This window comes from Stegastes partitus, unplaced genomic scaffold (assembly GCF_000690725.1).
Source record: "Stegastes partitus isolate 25-593 unplaced genomic scaffold, Stegastes_partitus-1.0.2 Scaffold381, whole genome shotgun sequence".
NCBI lineage: Eukaryota > Metazoa > Chordata > Actinopteri > Pomacentridae > Stegastes > Stegastes partitus.
This window is the reverse complement of record NW_007578112.1, coordinates 331,726-355,833: the sequence shown is the minus strand read 5'-3', so window position 1 is coordinate 355,833 and position 24,108 is coordinate 331,726. Positions and strand designations below refer to the sequence as shown.

General features: G+C 41.9%; 1 protein-coding gene across 1 annotated transcript in view; it reads left to right on the top strand.

Moving 5' to 3' along the window:
- Positions 1 to 24,108, top strand: part of LOC103359554 (junction plakoglobin-like) — a 139,218-nt gene that overhangs the window by 99,098 nt on the left and 16,012 nt on the right. Inside the window, exons 9-16 of the mRNA XM_008284948.1 lie at positions 1,758 to 1,877; positions 3,643 to 3,861; positions 11,635 to 11,787; positions 13,397 to 13,516; positions 15,057 to 15,207; positions 16,490 to 16,611; positions 17,342 to 17,384; positions 21,897 to 22,036. Of these exons, the coding sequence (XP_008283170.1) occupies positions 1,758 to 1,877; positions 3,643 to 3,861; positions 11,635 to 11,787; positions 13,397 to 13,516; positions 15,057 to 15,207; positions 16,490 to 16,611; positions 17,342 to 17,384; positions 21,897 to 22,033 (1,065 nt within the window). The 3' untranslated portion in view covers positions 22,034 to 22,036. The remainder of the gene's footprint in view (positions 1 to 1,757; positions 1,878 to 3,642; positions 3,862 to 11,634; positions 11,788 to 13,396; positions 13,517 to 15,056; positions 15,208 to 16,489; positions 16,612 to 17,341; positions 17,385 to 21,896; positions 22,037 to 24,108) is intronic.

Below are 24,108 nucleotides of genomic sequence, written 5' to 3'. Positions count from 1 at the left end.
TCTGAGGAAAACATGTACTGAACATCTGGCAACAAATAAACACCATGACAACACTAAATTCAAAATGCAGCATACAATGCAGTCCATGGGGTTTTGGAAAGAAAGGATATTTTTCTTAACTCACTTCTGTAGACCACCACAGTGGACGTGAAGTGAAGCAGACTGTAGACTGTTTCAAAGCAGTTTTGCGGCCTGGTCCTGTGTCCTCATTACTTTATGACAAATTAAGGACATTAACAGTCTGGTTGTGTTGAATTTGCATTAGACTCACATAAGATCACACTTGGAAAGCGCTTAAAACAGCCTGCCTACATCTGGATCGTAATTCTTTGGACAGATAAAACCTGATTTACTTAGACCAGAATGACGAGAAGAGTCTGGGAAAGGAGGACAAGGTCTCGTGATGCAAAGCACAGTACATCATCTGTCAGACAAGGTGGAGGTAGTGTTATGGCTGCCAGTGAAACTGGGTCACTGGTGTTAATTGATGTGGCAGCTGATAGAAGTAGCATAATGAATTCTGAAGTGCATAGAGCTATACTTTCTGCTCAGATGCTGCAAAACTGACAGCATGGTGCTTCGCATTACAGATGGATAATGGCCAAAATGACATCACTATTAAATGGCCAATCAGTCACCTGACCTTCACCCAAATGAGAGGATTTTCATTCACTGAAGATAAAACTGAGGGCAGAAAGACACACAAACAGGCAGCGAATGAAGGTGTCTGCAGTGATGATAAAACCTCTCAAGGGAGGAAACTCGGTTGGTGATGTCCTTCCAGACATCAGACTGCAACAGATTTACATTCAAGCATTAAAAATAATCCCTATATCCATAGTTTTAAACATGATGTAAACATTGGCTGTAATTTCTAAACAGTTAACATTTTAAAGCCAAAAGTCTGATCTTCAATCACGTCTCGAATGTGTGATGGGGATAATAAGAAACATTTAATTCCTGGTTCAGGTCAAAACACAGAAGCACTTAAATGAGCCAGTGGACACATATGGGTTGATGTGTTGGCATGGTTTGCACCACCGTCGTGGGTTTTAATTGAATTTCTGCAGCTTTTTTTAAAAGTAAGCAAACAAACAAAAAAATCATATATCTACTATTATGTAGGAGGTAAGTTCCTCCAGGAACGTTCTGACATACAAACTTTGAATATTAAGTTGTGCCTGATATGTTTTATGATCAAAAAGTTCAATTACCTGGTTAGAATTGTTTTTTTGAGATATATACACCTTCTACCTCTCTAAAGTGAATTTAGAATCAATGGATATGAAAATATTTTTCACTTCAAAAGATTAACTGTTGGATTCATGCTGCATCAGTGACAGCACCAGAGTCAGTGTGTGTCCAATGGACGCATCAGGTTTCAACATCGCACTACCTGTAGTGTCACAAATCCTAATGCGGGTCCACTTCTGTTTTAGGTGAGCACTGAAGCTTAAGCATTCAAAAGAAATAAAATAAAAATGACCTGAACAATGTGTGAGTGGAATTTAAATTGAAGGGAAAATGCTGCATTTTATAACTGTTGTTCTTTTTTCAGCCCACTTGTGAAGCAGCCTGCTGATAACTTCTGTGTTTCATCCTGTGAGCAAAAATGTGAATTAAAGAAAAAAGAAAATTACCACCATTGTCTGCTGCATTTGACACAGTTGTGAAACTACATTAGTGTGAACCCTGCTACACTAGTGCTGCTCTGATTCATCATGACTGTCTGTCCCCACTGGTCTGTCTCTCTGCAGGAGGGCTTGGACGGCCTGCTACAGATTCTGGTCACCCAGCTGGGCTCAGATGATGTCAACATGTTAACCTGCGCCACGGGCATTCTATCCAACCTCACCTGTAATAACTCTCGTAACAAGGTAAACATGAAGAGACGTCACGCTACACTGCCAGCTGTGTGTAATATCCATAATTATTCAGTTTTATACGATACATGAACATGTACATTCTAAATCATGGAGTGTTAATATGATTCTATATCATCAGAGACATTCTCATTACTCTAAATAAACAGCATGATGTCAGTTTTAATCTGACAGCACCATCATTAGTTTGAGATCCCATGTCAAAGTTTTGAGAGTTGCCATTTTTCAGCCACATTAAAACCATCTAACATTGTGTAGGCTTCCCTCGTAGCACCAAAACAAATTCTGACCCATTAGGCCTTGGACACAGAACCTTTGGAGACGTGCCTTGATATGTGCACCAGAACACAAACAGTGGATTAATTTGGTCCAGTGGGCTGTGGGATGGGGCCTCCATGGACTCGTCTTGTTTCTCTGCATACCAAAGATTCTCAGATGATTGGGATCTGGGTAGTTTGGAGGCCAGATCAACACCTTTCGCCTTTTTTTTGGTATAAAATCAGAAAAGGCGAAAGAAGTAAGTCTCAAGAAAAGACTTAAAAGGGCACAGTTATGCGAGCAAAAGATGCCACGGCTGGGATAAATACTGCAGTTACTGGTGTAGCAAACAGGCAGCCTCCTGGTTGGTGGTGTTCATGGGCAGAGCAGTGGTCATACAACTGTTGGCGAGCTAGCCCCAAGCTACAAGCACATTATGTTCGTGGTAACTTTACTTGCAGTGTGCTTGGAACTTAAAACAAGTTGAAATCTTTTACTATGTTACACCACGTAGATAAAACAATCACGGTCTAAATGCACACAACCGAAATGTAGCTTAAAACTGGATGAAAACATGAGCGTCTAAAGGACCAACACATACTGGTGCATCTTGTGAATCTTTAATGCTGCTGTGTCTTTACAAGTTCATTCTAAAAATGTTAAAATACACAATGCAATGTGACTTCAGCTATTTTTTACTTTCTAAATGAGCGGGGAAACACCGTGCTGTGTTGATCGTAGTTACCAAACAGCTTCAGTGTGACTTCGGAGATTTCATGAATGTATATTTATGCATGTTGTTGTTCATTAAAGTAGCAAAGGAAATAACAAGACTGTACATCTTCTGGGTGTTTTTGTGCCCCAGTCTTCAGTAAATCATCGGTGTTGTGCATACGCTTCACCCCAGACAGTCTGCACTTGTGGAGAATCCATTGACAAAAGCAAGATGTCATATTGGTATTTACTGTTTCTTTTACCTGGACACACACACAGACAGGGTGTGTGATTGCTTATAGGTTTTTTGTTGTTGTTGTTGTTGCTAGTCCACACGTTTCAAGAAGGATTTTTAAGATGGATTTTATTCTAGAAGGTGGCACTGACCATTCACAGCTATAAGGTCCTGGGTTTGATTCCTGGCCTAGGGTCTTCCTTTATGGAGTTTGCATGTTCTCCCCGTGCAGCGTGGGTTCTCACCGGGTTCTCAGGCTTCCAACCACAGTCCAAAAACATGCCGAGGTTAATTGGTGCTTCTAAATAGTCCATAGGTGTGAATGTGAGTGTGCTTGGTTGTCTTTATGTGTAGCTCTGCGATAGACTAGTGATCGGGTTGCACCCTGTTTTCGCCCTTAGTCGGCTGGAATAGGCTCCAGCCCCCCTTGCAAACCCTACAGAGGATAAAGCGGTGTATAAAAAATGGATTTTATGCTGGAAATAATGTCATGTTGATAAAAGCACATCTGCATTTCAAAAGAAGACTTCTGTTCCCTGTGTTTTCTCTCAGACTCTGGTGACTCAGTACGGCGGGGTGGAGGCTTTGATTCACGCTGTGCTTCGCGCCGGGGAGAAAGAAGACGTCGCTGAGCCGGCGGTCTGTGCCCTGCGCCACCTCACCTCCCGCCACCAGGACGCAGAGCTGGCCCAGAATGCAGTGCGGCTGCACTATGGCATCCCTGCCGTCGTCAAGCTGCTTGGGCAGCCGCACTACTGGCCGGTGGTGAAGGTGAGGGGACATGGCGGTGTGAGAGGCATCATGTAGTGGAGCAGAGTTAACGTCAACTGGTTAGAAGGAGAAGAGACAGAAAAAGATGAGAGGAAAGAAGATGTTAACCTGTCCTGTTGGATTACTCTTTTGTGATAGCCCTAACCCATGCGTATTGTCTGTCTTGCGGATGTTTGACTCTCCATGTGTCCAACAAATCTACGTATGTGGAGATTCTTTCGGTGGGGCTCCTCACTTGTTCTGTCCTCACCAATTAGGAGTTATTCATATTATTTTGTAGTCAAGTAAGAACACCTACTCTCTCTGATGTTTCATTTGACGTATACATGTTCACAAAGCAGAACACAAAGAAGACAACCTGTAATCACCTCAGTGACAGACAGAGGGATTGTATTTGCGGTTGCTATAAACAGAACAGTGTTACACTTAATTTACCTCATCTGTTAGATTTGAATGTACATCAAGCCTTTTTTGAGTAGTGATTTCAGTGATTCAAGTCCCTTTATGAATGTTTCACCCACCACTCATATCCAGAGACCCTATGAGGCTCTGCGTAGGGAGCTATGAGGATACGAGGACAGGTGCTCTATAACAGTAATCCAATGCAAACATTGGCTGCACCTGATTGGACGAATGCTTCACTTGTAGGTTAAATTTCAAACTAGACCAACATGGTACCTCATTTGGAAACTTTTGCTTGCATTAACAGTTCACCAGCATGGGTTTCTGAAAACACTTAGGGCAAGAACTAAGTTTTGCTGAAACTGTTTTCATTTTAGATTAACAACAGTTAGTTTAAAAGTTTCTCAGAAGTTGTCGACGGTGTCAAGTGGCGGATTTGCATAAAGTAGCCAAGACTTCAACTTAATGTCAATGAGCAGGCAACACAATTTCTCAAAACCCATCGCGGTGTTACCGGAATGCATTGCACGGCGTCTTACATAGACAGTGAATGGGAATCGTTGAAGTGACGGATCCGGTGGACACATACCATCATTCTTCGCCGGACAGATAGAGATAGGTGGCAACGGGGAGAGAAAGCAATCCAGAACTCGGTACAACTTGCACATCCACCAGTGTCACTCACACTCCGAGAAATGGAAACGAGGAGAGAGCAGGAGAGGAAATGAAAAGAGAGGGGAAGAGAACAGGAAGGCAAAGCAAAGAAAAGTATGTTCACGCTGATGGTGTTGATATAGTGTCTGAAGGGAGATTATGAAACAGAAAACAGTGCTTGACTTTTAGTGCCGCTGTACTGATGTTGTTCTATACGACACAACACACACACACACACATATATATATATAGAAGGAAGAGCTAGGACAGCAAACAGAGAACAAGGACACACAATAACACACATATCCCATCATGCTTCAGCCCCAAAACACTTCAGCTGTGACAACAACCACTGGCACACTGAATCCCTGGAGACAGACAGACAGATAAGGAAAGACAGAGAGGGAGAGAGGAAGTAAAAGTTTGTTAGTAAGAAAGAGACGCCGGGGCTAAGTGACACTTACAGAGAGCAGAAGAGACATCGCTTATTGCCCCTGGGAGCTGCTAATTCACCCAGTGTTTGATTAATGTACACAAATGTAGGAAAACGTGAACAACATACAATAAATCATTAGATCCATGTTAAGTCCCACATCACAACTTACAGGATGTGCTGCGAGCGGCTCGGTATCTGATCCCACGAGACGTCTTCAGACATCTGTGGAGTCCATGCTTCAGTGGTCAGAGCTGTAGCGGCACAATGAGGGGGATATATAAGGCAGGTGGTTTTACTGTTGTGGCTGATAACGTGTTTTCAATAAGATCCGTTATGCCCCAACTACAGTCGTCCAGAGGTCGCTGCCCCCCCACTTGTAGAACCACTGGTCTGACTGAGCCATAAGCCTGGAAGTAAAGACAAGAGGAACCGCGCAGTGTTAACTGGTAACACGAGAGTTGAGCATTTTGTGTCACATTACAGCCAGCTTTAAGCAGATTACTCCTGCTAAAATCATGGACTTTAAGGTGTAAAATCCACTTACTGTCATCTTGGATTTTACACATTACGGAGTTGTTTGACACGCAGCTGTGGAACAGTGAACGGTGTCCAAAGATAGATCTGGGGGATCTTTTACATGATGTGTTTGTCATGGATTCTCTCTACTGAGCAGGCTTCTGGAGAGCGTAAATATACAAATATAGCCACTGTGGGAATTAGTGCTTTTTGATATCTGCTCATGTTGGTTATATTACACACTAGTGGAAGGGAAAAGGGTAGACGCACTCATGAATACGTTTAATTTGATCAACAAATAGCCATGACAACACATGGCACATTTTTTACAGAGGCATTGCTGCATCATCAATAGAATAGAATAGAATAGAATAGAATAGAATAGAATAGAATAGAATAGAATGCTTTTATTGTCATCATACACAAAGTACAATGAAATTAAAAGACAGCTCCAGTGGTGCAAAAGTATTAAAGTAAAAGTATAAAAAGACAAATAAGAATATTTACATATATTTACAAAAGGAGCCAGTATATACAGTTAGCCAAATGGTAGAAAGTGGGGCAGCTTAAGATCATTTCAAAGAAAAAAACGGGGAAAAAATAAAAATAAAAATAAAAATATGACCTTTCTATATCATCTTACTGCTTTCAAAAGGAATTTAATGGAACTGAAGCATCTACCTATTTGAGTGGGTCAAACAGATGGTGTCCATGATGGCATTGGTCCTTAAGAATGTTTGTTGCTCTACTGAGGCAACAAGAGCTGAATAAGTCCACCAAAGAAAGCAGTGAACAGCTGATGATCCTCAGCTTGATCCAGGTTGCTTTTTTCTGAGGATCTTCAGGAAGTAGAGTCGCTGCTCGGCCTTCTTCACTGATGCTGTGGTGTTGGTAGTTCAGGAGAGATGTTCATCAGTGTTTGTACCCAGGAACCTGAATGCAGGGATCCTTTCCACACAGACCTTGTTGATGGCCAGCAGACCAGCTTCTACAAAAGGCTATGATGGGTTCTTTTGTTTTGGGGAGTTTGGGATCAGATTGTTCCCTGAACACCACACCGTCAGTCTTTGGACTTGATCTCTGTAATCAGACTCATCTCCTCCTGAGATAAATCCAACCATCGCCATCTCATCAGCAAACCTAATAATGGTGTCAGAGTTATGGGGAGGATGTGAGGGCTACAGGATGGTTATCAATCAGCCTGCTGATGATGGACTTTTCTGGCAGTCGGACAACTGTTGAAGACTTCAGGCTGGACAGGATGATGGATTTTGACAGGGACAGGTTAAAGATTTTTGTGGAAACCTCAGAGAGCTGATTTGCACATTCTTTCACTACCCTCCTGTCACAGCATCAGGGCCAGCAGCTTTCCTGGGATTCACTGCTCTGAGCCCAGTATCACCTCATGCTCCTGCACAGTGAGGCTGTGGCTGTCTGGGGCTGGTGAAGGTGTGTTTGTGCCTTCTGTTTTCACCCCAAAGCAGGAAAAGAAGCAGTTTAGTTCCTCTGCCAGTGCAGTGTCACCGTCAGCCGTCGTGAAGTTGCTGGTCTTGTAGTTGGTGAAGCCCTGCCAAACCCACCGTAGGTCGTTGAAGTGGTCCTTAAGCTTCCTCTTGTGGGCTGCTTTGCCATCTCTGATTCCTCTCTTCAGGTTAGAGGGACTGTATAGAGCCCTGTTACCACCACGATCCTTGAAGAGATTTGTCATCCAGGGCTTTGGGGTAGACCTGGATGTGTTTGTTGACAGTGACATTGTCAACACAGTTCTGTATGTAATAGAGTGCAGCTGATTTGTACGCCCCTAAGTCCTGGTCCTTAAAGATGTCCCAGTTAGGCCTTTCAAAGCAGATCTGCAGCTGCGAGGAAGCTCCTTCTCACCATGTTTTTACAGTTCCTGTGGTGGGCTGAGCTTTTCTTCTGAGGGGGGTGTATGCTGGGGTTAAGAGGGAAGTGATCTGACTGGCCTAAGTGCGGAAGTGGTGTTGATTTCAACCCTTTCTTGATGTTAGAATAAGCTTTAATCAGTGTGTTTTTTTCCCCTCTAGTGGAACAACTGGGGAGAACTATCTTTTAATGTGCATGGTTAGAATCCCCGACTATGACACTGGCTCCTCTGGATATCTGTTGTGAGGATTTGGTGCTGTGCAAGAAACCGAGGGCAATGTCAGCATTAGCATCCTTTACACAGCTGTACCTTTAATAACAGTAAACTCACGTTGAAGGTAAATCCACTTGTACAGTGGCTGTCTATCCTTTTGGCATTAGTGCACCTGTTGTTGTGGACATAAATGCGTCATCCCCTTCCTTTGCCTTTACTGAAATCTTTGGTTCTGTCCCAGCAAAAAGCCGAGTGTCCTGCTAGTTCTGCTAGCTGCTAGGAAGAGTGTGTGAAGCCAAGTGTCCATAAGCAGCAAAAGTCCTGTGTGAGTTTGTTTGCAGAGATTTGTAGTTGTCGTTGATCCATTTTGTTGGTGGTGGTTTATGTTGTGGTTTCATTAGCCTGGTGAGCAGGCCGGATCGGCATCCTCGCTTCGGCTTCCTGTGGTGCCTCCATCTCTGATAACAATCCGCGGACAACCTGGTGACCTGGATGTATCCTCAGGTATATTTTGCAAATGCAGAGATTCACTCGTAAAGGCCTGATTACACTGTAGACCTCTGATTAGAAGATTGAGTCGGGTTGGTGGAGTTCGCGTGACTAAACTTAAAATTGGGCGATGAACCAGAAGAGCGTTGAACCGTAGTGTCTGTGTGCCATCCTGGGTTTTTTTTTTTTTTTTTTAGATCCTACTTTTTAAAGCATCTGGTTAAACTGTTGGTTTGATTACAACTTGTCTGATGGTACAACTGCTTGTTTCATGACTTTTTTTTATGTCACTGTACTCCCATGAGTTTTTAGATCTGATGGAAATAATCATCAAAACAACAACAACAATAAAACCACAGTTTTAATAAACTGGGTTATCATTCAGTAAATAAATGAATCCATCGTATAGTTGGGGAACTCCAAAGGGACAAATTAAATCAAATGAAGTGTCCTAATCAGTGCAGTAGATGCCAAATTATCCAATCCTGCCTCCTTGAAATTTTCTCATTTGTGACCCAATTTTTTTTTACTGTTTTACAAAATGAATTATTGCCCAGACTATTTGGTAAACTCTTTTTTAATGAATGAGGGGCTACATTTACTGAGTGACATTCAGGTGGCTCGGGTGGCCAGAGAACAGAGACTAAATTGGTATTCAGACTCGTCTCTGATTAGGTCGAGGCTGATGTGAGTCCGTAAATGAGCGAGGGTCTGCATGACGTGAAATTTGATCATGTCCAGGACATCTTTGCGCGAATTGCCGTGAAACCCAGAATGTGTGGCTGTGCAGGGAAACGACAACACTTGTTTCCAGCAGATATTCATGCTGCACTTTTCATGGACTTTATCTCCAATGAGAAAAACATATAGCGTTAAAAATAACAGAATTATGCACATAAATACTGATTCTAAATTCCACAGGCAGCCACAGTCTGCACACAGTCTGCTATCTATCTCTCTGTCACTCCCTATTACCTACTATAGTGAAATGGGCTTCATCTATTTTGTTCCTCTCTCCACTCGTGTACACACAAACACACACCACACACACACACTATACACTACACACTTGCACATCTCACCCCCGTCAGTCAGACAGCTCCGGCAACGCAGGCACATTACAGTATTGAACTGAGTTATTGGTGTTTAATGATGTGGAATAAAGAAATGGAAAATTTGACTTTATAAGGAAGCTTTACAGAGCTGGATGAGCGAGAGGCAGAGAGAGAAAGAGAGAGAGAGAGAGGGGAGAGGAACAAATAAGCGAGAGGAGGGAAGCAGTAACGTACAAGTTGTGCTACTTCCAAATGATAAATACATATTTCAGCTAGTTTGTGTGACAGTTAATGGAGTTATATTGGTACATGTAGAAATTTAAATGTCAGTATTGAACACATGTTTTCCATAATTACATTTTTTTAAAAGTAATTGAAATGAATGTTGAAAAAAAATATAGTTTCATTATTACTGAAATATGTGCAAAAGTAATGAACAAGCTAATAATACCACTTGATATCTTTTTATTTACAGCAGCCTTGGTAATCTGTATTGTATGTTGAGTTAAATATGTCAAAGTACAAATTATTTATTTAATATTTTACCAGTTCCGTTTTATAACAGCTAAATATTTAGTGTTTAATCAGCCAACATGTAGCTTAGATGGACTTTTTAGATCACAGTTGAATTAATACTGATTCAGTGTCAGTTATGGTTGAAAATGTGATGTTCCTTAAACATCACCGTCTGGGATACATACTAGATATTAAGTTTTATTTCTCACAGTCGACCTGTTAATTTGATGGAGGAACGGGGCGGTACAAAGACCTGAATGACTGTGACAAGAGTCAAGTCTTTACGGTCAGATGGAGCATCTGTGAAACCAAAGTACAAAAGTTAACGGGATTAAAAACAGTGTGCTCAAGTAAAGCTTTTTCAAAATGAAGCCATGAATACTAAAGAGATGAAAACTACATTAATGCAATATTTGCTGTGAGCACTGGTTGCTTTCAATACTGCACCAATTGTCCTCAGTTTAAAAAATACTTGACAGGTAGGTTGTTTAGCATCTTGAAGAACTTGCCACAGTTCTTCTTCTTCTGTCTTTTTCTATAATCTTAGGCTCCACGATGCTTAGATCAACGCTTTGTGGATCAGACTATCTCCTGCAGGAGTCTCTGTTCTTTCTGTGGCTGTAGATAACTCTTTGTGACTCTGGCTGGATGTTTGAGTCATTGTCTTGTTGCAGAAAGGAATCGGGGATGATGAGACGCCTCCCTGACGGTGTTGCATGATGGATAAGAATCTGTAAATGTCTGCACAGAAAGAAGCTCACACAATAATTACAGTCGCTTGTCGTCAGGTGGCTGAACACCCAGGCTGGGGGGGATTGTTATACCTTAACCTACAACCCAACTTAATCTACCTCGCTTAGTCACCTTTAATTTCTTTGTTTTTTCATTTAATTAAAGAAGATTTTCAGTGATATTTTTACATTTCTGAGAATATGGTTTATTTCCTTCAAATTGAAAAAGTTCTCTTAATCAGATACTATATAATCAAAGAGTAAATTAAAATAGTTGGTGATTAGCAATAAACAGAAGATTATTACAGTGTTTTAAGATGATTTGCAATAGTTGCAGGGATCCTGTGAGTAGGGTTGTGGACTCAAACCCTTTCTGAAACCTTTACATAATCATTTCCTCATCATGATTCATGTATAACGTATTTCCATTTGGAGTGGTAGCTCTCACAGCATGCTGTTAACTAATGCTTTTTCTTTCCCTCTGACTTGTGTGCAGGGTTACACACTTTCTATGTGCGGCTTGAAAAGTAAAGTCAGAGCTTTTCAGAGCATTTGGTGGTAGTGGGGGGAGGCAGCAGCGAGCTCCCATGGAGGAGCTGGAAGTCTTCCCAGCTCCTCAGCGTTGAGGCAAGCTCTCCATCCACAGAAAAGCGTCAGATCTTTTCCCCTCTCATCCCTGTGGTTCCCTTTGATATGTACCATCACACGCTGGATGGTAAACACGAGTGCAACGTAAACAGCTTGCTGAAATTCCAAAAAAAAGTGGCTCGCGCTGCCATTTGGAGGCGCCACATGTGATGCTGCCTTTAAAGATGACCCACATAGCGTCTTCAGCGTCCTGTTGAGGAGACTCTTTGATCTCTGTCCTCTACCCAGGCCACAGTCGGGCTCATTCGAAACCTGGCACTGTGCCCGTCCAACCAGGCGCCGCTAAGAGAAGCAGGTGCTATTCCACGATTGGTCAACCTGCTGCTGAAGGCTCACCAGGACACGCAGAGACACGCCTCCTCCGCACAGCAAACATATCAGGTGTGGAGCCAACACACACACACACACACACACACACACACACACACACACACACACACACACACACTCTACCTCACTCTAAATTAAATCATCTCGTCAGCCTGAAATTATTGCTCACAGCACCAGTCATCCGTTTGGACACACCTGCTCATTCAAAGAAAATGACTGGTATGTGTTTGGTGTATTTCTGATCCGATACACCTGCTTTGGTCTTAGAGACTGTGAGCTCTTCCACTGTTAAAACTCTTGCTTGGTGTCTCAGGTTGTAGCCACAGACTCTATTCTCGTCACCGATGATGATCACCAACATGGAGGTCGGTTCATCCTCTTGACAGAGAACATTTTGCAGGTTAATGGTGAAATTACAAATGCAAGTAATGTTGCCTGATGGTGATCATACGATGATAATTGCTGCTCACACCTGCAGATGTTTTAATGCGCAACAAGAACAAAATCAGAACGTTTTGATGGGACCTCGTGCTGATGCTCCAACATTCACCTGTCAGGTCAGATGCGTACAGGAAGATGCTACATCTATCTATCTATCTATCTATCTATCTATCTATCTATCTATCTATCTATCTATCTATCTATCTATCTATCTATCTATCTATACTATACTTACTCTATACTTTTTAGGCTTTATTAGATAGGACATAGAGAGAGAGACAGGAAAGTGGGGGGAAAACAATGAGGTAAGGACCTGCAGCAAAGGATCATGAGCGGGACTCGAACCCATGACTGCTAGGTCAGGCATTATAGCCCCTATACATGGGACGGCAGCTCAACCAGACAAGCTATAGCGACGCCCAAATGCGATTTAACAAGAAAAAATTTTAGCAAACATCAGGAAAATACTCCTGTATGTAAAGGATGTGCCTGGTTCTCTGTGCACATGACAATAAACCTCGTGACGACAGAGCATCGTAGCACATAATCAGGGAAATCTAAATTACAGCCAGACTGTATCTGAACAGTAGATTTGGGAGGACAGATTTTTGTTTTTAGCATCAAATGGCTTTTTTAAACCTAACAAATCCCACCTGGCCATAAGGACTAAGATTTAATCAATAGATGCAACCGAACGGCATCTGTGGGAAAGTTTCATTTCCAGTGACTTCAATGTTCAAGCACTGCTGCGCCTTTGTTCTGTCTTACTCAGCGACAGGCAAAAGGTCAAGATGGACACTGATGAAGATGTAATACCAAACCATTTGTCTCCAGGTATTCCTGCACTTGGTCACTCTTTTTGCACGATGTGGTGAACGACAAAAAAAAGGTTTCAAAGTGGCCTTTTCACCTGATGTAATCTGGTGCACGTTTAAATTCAGTATTAGTAAACCAGCAAAAGAAAACAGAACATATTGGAATTGGTGTTGCCAGTCATGGGTTGTTTTTGTTGTCACGTTCACTCTCACTGCCCACGGCCTTTCCAGATAATGTCAAGCACAGTATTATCATTAGGGCCATCCATTTCAGCCACTTGTGTTTTTAGTGTTATTTCAACCATTTACTAATCAGAAATCAGAGTTAACTGGGTTAACTTATGTTAGTTTATTTCCTTATTTGATTATTCTCTGTCTCAACATTTCTGGCTGTCTGTCATCAGGATGGTGTTCGTATGGAGGAGATAGTAGAAGGCTGCACGGGAGCGCTTCACATCCTGGCCAGAGACCCCATAAACAGAGGAGAGATTGCCAGCATGCAGACCATACCACTGTTTGTACAGGTACGCTCCAACACGACGTATGACGTGAAGGCATCAGGCTGCACTAGACACAGACACCGCTGACACATCGGTTTTATGACACACATACAGATTGTTTTTAATGCCTGCCACAGCCCCAGATCAGGGATTCTTCCTGAGGTGCGCCGGTCACAGTGTGTAAACATAATATGGGCAACTGCAAGGCTGTATACAGGAGAGGTTGTTGCCATGGAAGGGGAGAAGAAGCGCAGTGGTCCAGGGCAGTGGCAGTAACAGTAAGAATTCAGGAGGAATTAAGACTTCTTACTGTGCTTGTGCTCCGTCAATGAGAACATGTACAAACAAACATGCAAACAGAGCTCCAGCAGCGACTACTTGATGGATTACAGTCCTTTACAAACATGTAAAAACCACATATATGATGCAGTTTTGAGTTTCCAGTGACTCCTATAACTTTTTCTATGATGGAATAGTTGAAACACATGCATCTTTGTCACAAAAAAACAATCATGCATTTTGGTTCTTTCATAGATTTAGAACATCCATCCATCCATTATCTATACACCGCTTAATCCTCACTAGGGTTGGGGGGCTGGAGTCTATCCCAGCTGACTTAAGGTGCCAGTCTATCACAGGGCTACACTTAGAGACAGACTCATATTCACACCTACAGACAATTTAGAATCACCAATTAACCTCAACATGTTTTTGGACTGTGGGAGGAAGTCAGAGAACCCAGAGAGAACCCACACTGCACGGGGAGAACATGCAAGAAAAATCCCAGGTGTCCTCACCAGTACGCGAACCGGTGACCTTCTCGCTGTGAGGTGACGGTGCTAACCACAGCTCCACCTTGCAGCCCAGATTTATTACAGGCCTTCTGAAAAAATAAGAAACATCTGCTGGTGCAAAAATACACATACAGCAACTTGAATTATCAGTTTTGGTGATGAGAAAGCTGTGTTCATCAAATTTTATTAGTCGCATGACCTCCTAACTTCTTGTGAGTTATTAAGACTGACTACATCTGCTCACTGCTCTGAGCCAATTTAAATAGGGCCAATTTGATTAGATTTCATTAGACTCTGCCACAAACACTACAATGGGAAAGTCTAAGAAGCTGAGGACAGAGCTGAAGACGCAAACCTGGAGCCAATTCAAAGATGTTTTAGATCCCAAAATCATCTGTGAAAACAATTTATTGTAAGTACAAAGTGCAAAGTGAGGCCTTTAACCTTAAGAACACCAAACCTACCATCAAGCATGGTGGTGGCATTATTATGCTCTGGGGCTGTTTTGATGCCAGTCGAATTGGTGCTTCACACAAAGTAGATGGAATAATAAAGAAGAAGAAGGATTACCTCCAGCTTGCTCAGGGAAACGTAAAATCATTAACCTGAAGGCTGGGTATTGGACACAGCTGGTTGCTCCAACCAGACAATGACCCCAAACGCACATCAAAAGTAGTAAAGAAATCAGGCCAGAATTAACGCTCTAGACTGATCTCTCCAAAGTCTTGACTTAAACCCTTCGGTGTGTGTGTGTCTTTGTTTGTGTCCAGCTGTTGTACTCGTATGTGGAGAATGTGAAGCGAGTGTCTGCAGGTGTCCTGTGCGAGCTGGCCCTGGACAAGCAGTCTGCAGAACTCATCGATGCAGAGGGAGCGTCAGCACCGCTCATGGAGCTGCTGCACTCCAACAACGAAGGAATCGGTACGTCACATGTCAACTGACAGCGAGCTTCCACCCAACATGTGCATTTACATATATGCATAAATAAATCTATACATATATATGACTAGAATCAGGATTAAAAGAGGCCACAAACAATAAAATTCATAAACTAAACTATGAAGCTTAACTGGTGTGTCACTGCATGATCTTTAAGCCGTTTTAAGGATAAGGTTCTTTGGTTGGTGGTGAAAGCCTGAGTGAGGGAAGCTGGCTGATGAATCATGACTGCCATCTGCTGGAATTCACAATTAGTGACAGTGCAATATCTATCTCACACAAGACATGAACACATTCTGCAGGGAGAGCATTTCTGTAGAATAACTGACATGAAAATCCATCAGAATTTCTTATTCTATTAACCATGTTATTAACTATTACAGGGTGCTTGCAACTACTGAGCTGTCATCAGATAATGAAAGGGCGATGAGGAAACAATTGCTTTTTTTTGACCAACAGGTCATTATCCTGTCAGTAAGTCCATTTGTGACACTGGCAGTAGAATTTGGACAAGTTGGATATTTCACAGATATTTTTTAGTTTAAATAATGATGACAGAACTTCAACTGTAAGACATTTTCACAAAACTAAAACTAAAACACAAAACTATGACATACTATAAAATATACATTTTCTGAAACACATTTTCACTGAGAGATGACGCACACCATCTATACCTGTTATTGCTGAAGTAACCCCAGTGCAGTGCAGTGGATGTATTGTGACGCTGTAATTAATACCACTGTCCTATTTTACAGCACCGACACCTCACATATGCAGCATTTTGCTCTATCCTTTAGCACATTCCACCTATTCTACCTCTAGGACAGTAAATGTGGATTAATCTGCTAATTGCACCATCCCCTTGCTAAAAACAACCGTGTCTTCAGAAAGTTTGTTTTAAAAAACGTATTAATGTGGCATACTGTGGTATTTCATCATTAGTCTTTTTGAGACCTTAATTAATTCTTGGGGAAAAAAATCATTAGTGTGGGTTTGTTGATATTACCTGGATTTTCTTCGTCCAATAAAAGTGTTTTTTTTGACATTGATTATTTAAATTTTCCATTCGTGCGAACACAAACTTATAAGCTTATAAATATGATTGTTGATGATTGGTTAATTATGTGATAATTCATCTGTGATCACTTGATTGTGAATTCTAGGAGGACAAACTGCAGAGAGAAAAAATTAGCACCTGTTGTTTTTTTTTTTTTCCTATTTGACCCTGTTATAAATGACCGATGTTGGCGTCTCTCTGCAGCCACCTATGCTGCAGCAGTGCTGTTTCGAATATCGGAGGACAAGAGTTCCGACTACAGGAAGAGAGTGTCAGTGGAGCTCACGCACTCGCTATTCAAACATGACCCTGCTGCCTGGGAAATGGTAAGAGCCCATTGGTGTGTGTGGCTGTAGAGGTGTTGGCAAAAAAAGTTTAACTTAAGCACACCCTGAAAATACAAATTAATCTGTCTTGGCTAGCTTAAGCAACGAGAATGTCCAACCTGCGATTCCTTAGCAAAAATCTTTAAAAAGCCAGTGAAGAGTTGACAGACACCATATGAAATGTGCTTTATTTATCTTCCAGTCTGCTCTCATGGCGCAGCGTAACACTGATGATGCTCGAAAAATGCTCGAAAATTGAGACTGATTTCACTATTAAATAAATAGAAGATACCTTTTTAACTTTTTTTTTGTGTGTGTGAAACGCATCCCTACGCTTCTCAGTAATGTCAATCACAGCATTTACAAAGACAAGAAAAAGTGGTGGGGGTCCCTCAGATGTCAATCTACTTGTTTCATTTCAAGACTTGTCATCACAGACAACAGTTCTTTGTCCACCACTGTTCAGTTTTTATACGCTACCACTGATCATCATCATAAGCAGCACTGATGTTCATATCTATGCAGATGATACCCAACTTTATGCTGTGGTCAAAAGCCTCCTTTACCCTTCTGTTTTTCTGACAGTCAATTCATGGATGATAAAAACATTCTCTCTAGTACAATGAAGGCTAAACAGATGTCTTTGTTATTGATCTAAAAAAATCTAAAAACAAAAAGGTTGTCTGCCGTTTAGGTGACATTTAATATTATTGTATCTATCTCTGTGCAGGCCCACACTGCAGTTCCTTTGGAGACTACATACCTAACTGATGGTGAGTACCTTGATTGACAGGGAAATGCTTTTAACATGTGCACAGAGCAGCCGCAACACTAAAACTACCTCGTGCTGCTAAAACAACTCTAACCCATCTGTTGGACTCCACAGCCACCTCTGAAGGTATCTTGTGGTATCAGTCACCGGTAGATCATTTCAGTCCTGCAAGATTTAGGGTGTCTATCCGGCACATCTCGCAGATGCTTGAGTGCCTTTATATCAGAGGTATTTGGAGGACAAGGCACCAAACTGAGCTCTTCATCATGTTCTCCAAACCATTGATGAGCAGTGTTGGCAGTGTGGCAAGGAGCCTGCCGAAAGAGGCCATCTGTAAATATAGCTACCATGAAGGGTGGTCTGTAAAAGTGGTTAAGTAAGTGGTTTTTCCCAGAAGAGCACTGCCTTCTTCCATTGTACCACGGCCCAGATCTGAAGCCCACGTCTCCTTTGTAGGTGCTTCCAGGGAACAGAAGTCAGAATGGGCACTCAGATGCAATTTAAGACAACTTTCTATCATAGCAGCATTAAGGTTTACAACACTTGGTGCTTCATGGGGTCTTTTGTGAGACTGGACCACTTGGGCCAGCCTTTGCCCCTCATGTACTTCAATGGTTGGAGAATCATTGTCCACCTCTGTTAACATTATCTGCAGATACATTCTGCCATTTCTGCCAAGTGCTCCTGTGTTTCCACATGCGTTCTGAGTGACCTCTTGTGATCCGAATTTACTTCCTCGCTCTAGGAAGGCAGCAGTGAGGGAGGCAGCAATGCACGCTCTACACTCCCAGGTGTACTCCTTCCATGACAACCCATTTTACCTGTTGTTGTTGCTTTTTGCTGCCCTTTATAAAGACACTGCAGGTGGGAGAATGAGAATGTAATAGGATGTTGTGGGCTGGCCTTCTATGTGGCCCAAGACACAAACTCATACCAGTTCTAAATGCGGTCCGACTCACCGAAGTCCAACCCAGTAAGCCTTGAATGCACTGACACTTGTACTTAAAGCTGTCCACTCGCGATTGGATCATCCAAGACATAGGTGTGAACAGAGCCAGAAAGATCACATTAGTATTCATGTCATTTAAGACTCATCTCACACAAAGGCACACAGGACATGAGGAAATCATGCAGTAAGCTCCCTGCTGTTGACAGAATGGATTTGGGCTTCAAAACTGCTGTGCCATAGGTGTGTTGTGTGTGTGTGAGTGTGGACTAGAGCGAGAAATGAGCAATCAAGAGAACAAGGTACATGATCATTAGATAAAATTCTTTGATTTTTAATTGAAATATTTTTCTTTTTTTTTAAATTTAAGTTCAAAGTAACATATCTCCCAATGAGGCTTTCTTGTCAGATTGTCAGCTGTATTAACAATTGCCACTCAATCTCCAGTTAATCACATTAAAAAATGACCTTTAGAAAACTTAACCAAAGCTGAGAGGCATACATTCATTTTTCAGCTTTGTTTGTGTCATACAGGAGGCTTTTAGACACAAGCTGTGGGTCAGTCCTGTTTTTGCATAGAGGGAGTTGGACTAATAAATGGCAGTGTATCTGTACCATAGACTGTATAAAAGATGGACGCAGCTACCGTGACGCCACCCGTTGGTTTCTGCACTGAGAAAATGAAGCCAGGGTTTTGCTACTTCCTGGTTGACATCTTGGATTTTTGGAGCCAGTGACGCAAAAATCGTCAGAGGGGGGCGGAGCCATAGGAGCAGCGATTGGTCAGATGGATTGAGAGGCGGGCCCTCTCTGCCCGCCCACATTTACCGCCTTCTGCTCACTTCGTCTGTATCGTTGCTGCCGACTGTCAATCAAACCAGCCACGCCCCTTGCCCCGCAAAATTTTGACGATTTTTTAAAAATTCAGCATTGATTTATTTTCAGATTGGCCACCTGATCTCTGGATTTGACCATGAAAACTAATAAGAAAAAAATCCTGAGCTGTAGGAATGCAGTATTTCGTGATCTGTGATCACTTCTTTTCCAATTCAAGTCTATGGGAGCCAGGGCTTTTTGACACTTCCGGGTTGGCTTCATATTTCAGGGCCGGTTGCTACGTCCATCTTTTATACAGTCTATGATCTGTACAGTCAGACATGAATGAGATGTACAACTAGAAAAATACATTTTCTATGTAATCACAATGTAAATGCGAAAACTTTTGACTATGTAGTAAAATTGATCTACATTAAGTTGCATCAGTAGAATTTCGCTTCACATAGTTAGTTACAACAGACTATAAACAAACAAATCCAATGCAAAATCTTCCTTTCTACCAGTAAGAGGAACAAAATGGATGAACGAAATGAGAAGCAAGGAGAGCAGGATGACGCTGAAGGAGCAGAGGGTAAAAGAACATGAGGATGGACGAAAGAGCAGAAAAAAGTGGGGAGGTGAAGCTAGAAAAAACGGTTTACTCAGTCATCCGTCTTCTCGCATTTCCTCTGTGTAAATACTCTGTGCAAATCCCTCCATCTCACTTATCTTTAATTATTGCTTTAGTCTTCATCCCAAGTGTGTCCTCGTGTATCCATGTTTATGTGTGTGTGTGATCTAGGAGTGTAGCGGCGCTATTTAAAATTCCCACATGCTTAATCCACTGTTGTAACACACACACACTGAGTCAGTAGTTGTAATGGAGGTCAATTGAAGGTGCTGATTTCATAGTGCAGTTGTCAGAACCGAATGAACTCATTTATTTAGTGTCTGTCTCTCATGTTACACTTTCCACACGCGTCTCCATTCAACACACTCATTCTCTGCCTTTTTTCATTTGGAGTCCACAGAACGCGCATCATGAAATTGTATTTTAAGCCAATAGAACAGCAAGCGTGTATGTCAGGGTCCTTAATGTGAAGAATCTTTGAGCCATCTGAGCACATGAATAGAAACACACTGACATCATTCAGTGTGACTTACACTTCTCAAGACTATCTGATGTCGATCCAGAAAACCCTCCATCAATATGCTTCAAACTGACAGAAGTACACTTAAGAACCTTTTTTTCAGTCTTCTAGTGGTGGTTAAATAAATGTTTGGGTACACTGTAGACAGGAAGTACTTATAGGCAAATCAGGATACTTTTAATGACTAAACAAATAAGGACTAAACTAGATGAAGCCAATACATATGTATGTCTAGCTTCTGTTTGTGTCGGGGTGAGACAAATGAGCTACACCATCTTAATTAGTGATCTGTAGCTGAACAGAGCCAGGCTAGCCTTTCAACCCAGCTTCCAAGCTTAGTGCTAAGCTATGTTGCTCAAATTCAGATAATCATAGTGAAAATGGAAACAGAGAAAAACAACTTGAGGACAGCAAGACCCAATGAAAGGTCAACGATACCACATGTTGTCCATTTTCTCTGTCATCATTTTGGTTCCCTGAGAGGTCTGTATCTTGCTGTTGGCATGTTTCCATCTCTCAGGTTTGCAAAACCATTTTTCACTCCTTTCATTTTCACTCTGCGCTGGCAAAAAAAAGTAGAAATTAAAGCAACCTTTACCCCAGAAAAAAAAAAAAACAAGAGATCATCTTTAAAATTCATAATCCTGGATAGGATTTAAATTACAGGAGGAGCAGCTAAGTCACAGAGGTAATTATTACAGCAGTGGGAAGGTAGGAGGGGTTGACCTGCTTCAGGACAAAAAACACAGAGGGAAGGGGAAGTTAACCCCTTAAGGTCAAGTCTATTTTTTAATCATTTAATCATAATGTCAGTCAGACACAGCATCCCCAAATTCAGCAAGTAGCAGCTCAGCTCTACAGCCTACAGGGATGAGAGAACTTGGCATTAATGTTCCTCATGGCTGCATTCTCATTCACTTGATGTTAGGCTAATTCACCAAGTGACACAAGCTAAAGTGAAACTAATAGCAAGTGATCAAAGTGTCCAAATAAAGTTAAGGACTCAACCTGAGGACCACTGCCATGCGACAAAAGAGTAAACAAAAACTGTAACTCTGTGTGACAGCTCACCTATCTGAGATAAAGTAGTGTTTACAGCTGATGTTAGATCCGTCTCGGCCCTTTCTCCATGTTGGGATTGTTTGTTATTGCATTATTGTGTAACATACATCACTTAGGGTAGAGACTGAAGCCGAAAGAAGAAGCTGTCAATTTTCCACCTTCATCTACAGCCATCACCTCTAAGTAGTGATGAAAAAAGTAGGATTACAGATAGAAGTTGGGAGAAATGAGTTTCCACATGGATACAAGTTGGTGGAAAGGAGCCAGTCAAGGTGTTTTAGGGATCTAACAAGGATGCTTCCCAGGGCAGGTGTTTCAGATTTGGCCAACTGGGAAGAGAAGCAATGGGTGGAACTGTCTCTTGGTTGATTGGGAATGGTTCAGTATTCTCCTGGAAGAGCTTTAGGAGGTGGCAGAAGTGAGAGAAGTCTTGGCAACTCTGTTTAGATGGTTACACATGCTACTAGTAGGGGCTGGGTGATGTTTAGTCCAACTGTAAAAGATCTTTCCTTGATCAGGTTTTGTCTGTGTATCTCAGAGTTAGATGGCTCTTACCCTGCGTATGGCTATGCTGATCTGCCCCTGGACACCATGCCGCTAGACCCTGACCTCCACGAGCAGTACATCCCCGACATGACCTATGACCCAAGACAGGCCTACCCAGAACCACTCTAACAGGTAAGCACACGCATAGAACAGTCAGCAGCTGTCCTTACAGCAACAAGCTTTCCTGATGTTTCCTATTTTTACCCCACCTGCCGTAGAAATCCAGACAAAAAAGAAAGATGCAAAAGTCATAAACTAAAGGGTGTGTGATTGGGTGAACAGTGTGATGTTGGTTACATTGGATTGCACTAAGCAAGCAAAGACGTACATGAGCCCAGCTCCACTAGGACTGAAGGAGAGCAGGGGTTTATAGTCTGGAAACACCAGTTTCTCCAATTGTCCGGATCACTGGCTCCCACCACCTACTGCAGAACAGAAGTGCAACAAAAAGACAGGATGAACCTGATAAGAATTAATTTTGGGGGGAAATAAGGCTGTACAGCTCAAGATAATTTCCCTGTTTAAGTACAGACTACATGGCTACATTTTTGAGGCACAGATCAAAACTTATCATTATAGGAGCAGTGCTGAGAAGATGTGGCAGCCATGGGACCAAACAGACTTTGCTTTGTCTTTGAACAAATCAATGATTTACTTCAAAACTTTGCATACCACAACTGATCTGTCCAATGTGGGATGGAAAAATGAGTACGACTCAGTGACAAAATAATTTTAGACCGAGCAGAAATGTGGTGGTTTGGAACCAGCGAACCCACAACAAAGCTTGACTTCTTTATCTTAATACATCATTTTCTTTGCATTCACTCAATAGAGTCATGTCAGCTTGGTTCAGCATCTTCCACTTGGATATCAAATTTGATCAGATAGGTGACGCTAGGAGTATCATCCATGAGCAATCAGCAGGGCAAACTCTGGATAATGACTCCTCGAGTAAATGTTCCAACAACTTACGAGCTTACCAAGATTACAGAGAGTTTTTAAAACAACCCCAACAAAGCTTGATCTGGCCTATCTAACAAATCTTCCTGCTTTACCAGCTCAGCAAGAGACTCAACTCATATAGAGTTAGCCAACCATGCTGTATATAATTTTAACATTGTAAAACTTACACCGTGTGAAGACTTGTGGATTTAGCAGTGAAGTAACAATTTGGGGAAAGAGAGGCACTTGATCACAAGCTTAACATCCCAATCACACCAACGTTGGAAGCCATTAACATATCAAAGCACATTTTTGAGGGTCTTATTTCCTTTTAACTCTCATACAGAGCAACTAACTGACCTCATACGATGTGTGCATAAACAAACTCGTTCAGGCTGAACCCTGAGCTCTGCTGGGTCACCTCTCTGGAGGCAAACGTTAACTACAGTGAACCTTCTTCCCAGTCTTTCCCAACTCTGTGCAGTCAGCACGCAACAGTGACCCTGACTGGGAGCCTGATGAGTCAAAGCTTGATTATGCCAGACACAAAACTACCTCAATACCGATGAGAACATATAAGAGGAGATGTTTAAAGCTTTATCAGATTGAAAGACTTTCAGAATGCCAAATACTGAAATGAAATGAAAGAGAGCCAGACCACAGGCCTAGTCATTACTGTGTGAGCAGGGCACACCAGACCCAAACCCTTCCAGAACAGTTCCTCCACAGAAATCCCAGGATGTTCCCAGGCTGACTTAGATATCTGCCTTAACCAGGCGATGGTTACTGTACTCACTACAAGAAGATGTTCTACTGCAAGACTGAATATTACAAAATATAGATAAATTAATGAGCACATGTCATACTGGGGACATCCCAGAGATTGCTTTTATTTCCCTAAGGTTTTTTATTGTGTTTTGTTTGTGCTTATCTTGATCTTATTTATTTTATCTTATCTTTTAACTTCCTGGCTGTCATATCAACGACTGGCAGAACACTGAGCACTTTCTTGTCTCTTGTCTTTTTTCAATGTGTATTTGGTTGAGGAAATGCTTTCATTTGTTTTTCTGCAAAACAAATCTGCCCACAGGTATTAATAAAGTAACCTTGACCTTCCCAAATACAACAACAGTTTGTTGGTGGACAACTAAGCCTTTGTCAGCAAGATATGAAGAAGCTTTCATTCTTGAATCTACAACAAGTCTAGAAGCCTTTGATCAACACATTGTAAAATGTGAATGAATGGGAATTTTCAAACTCAC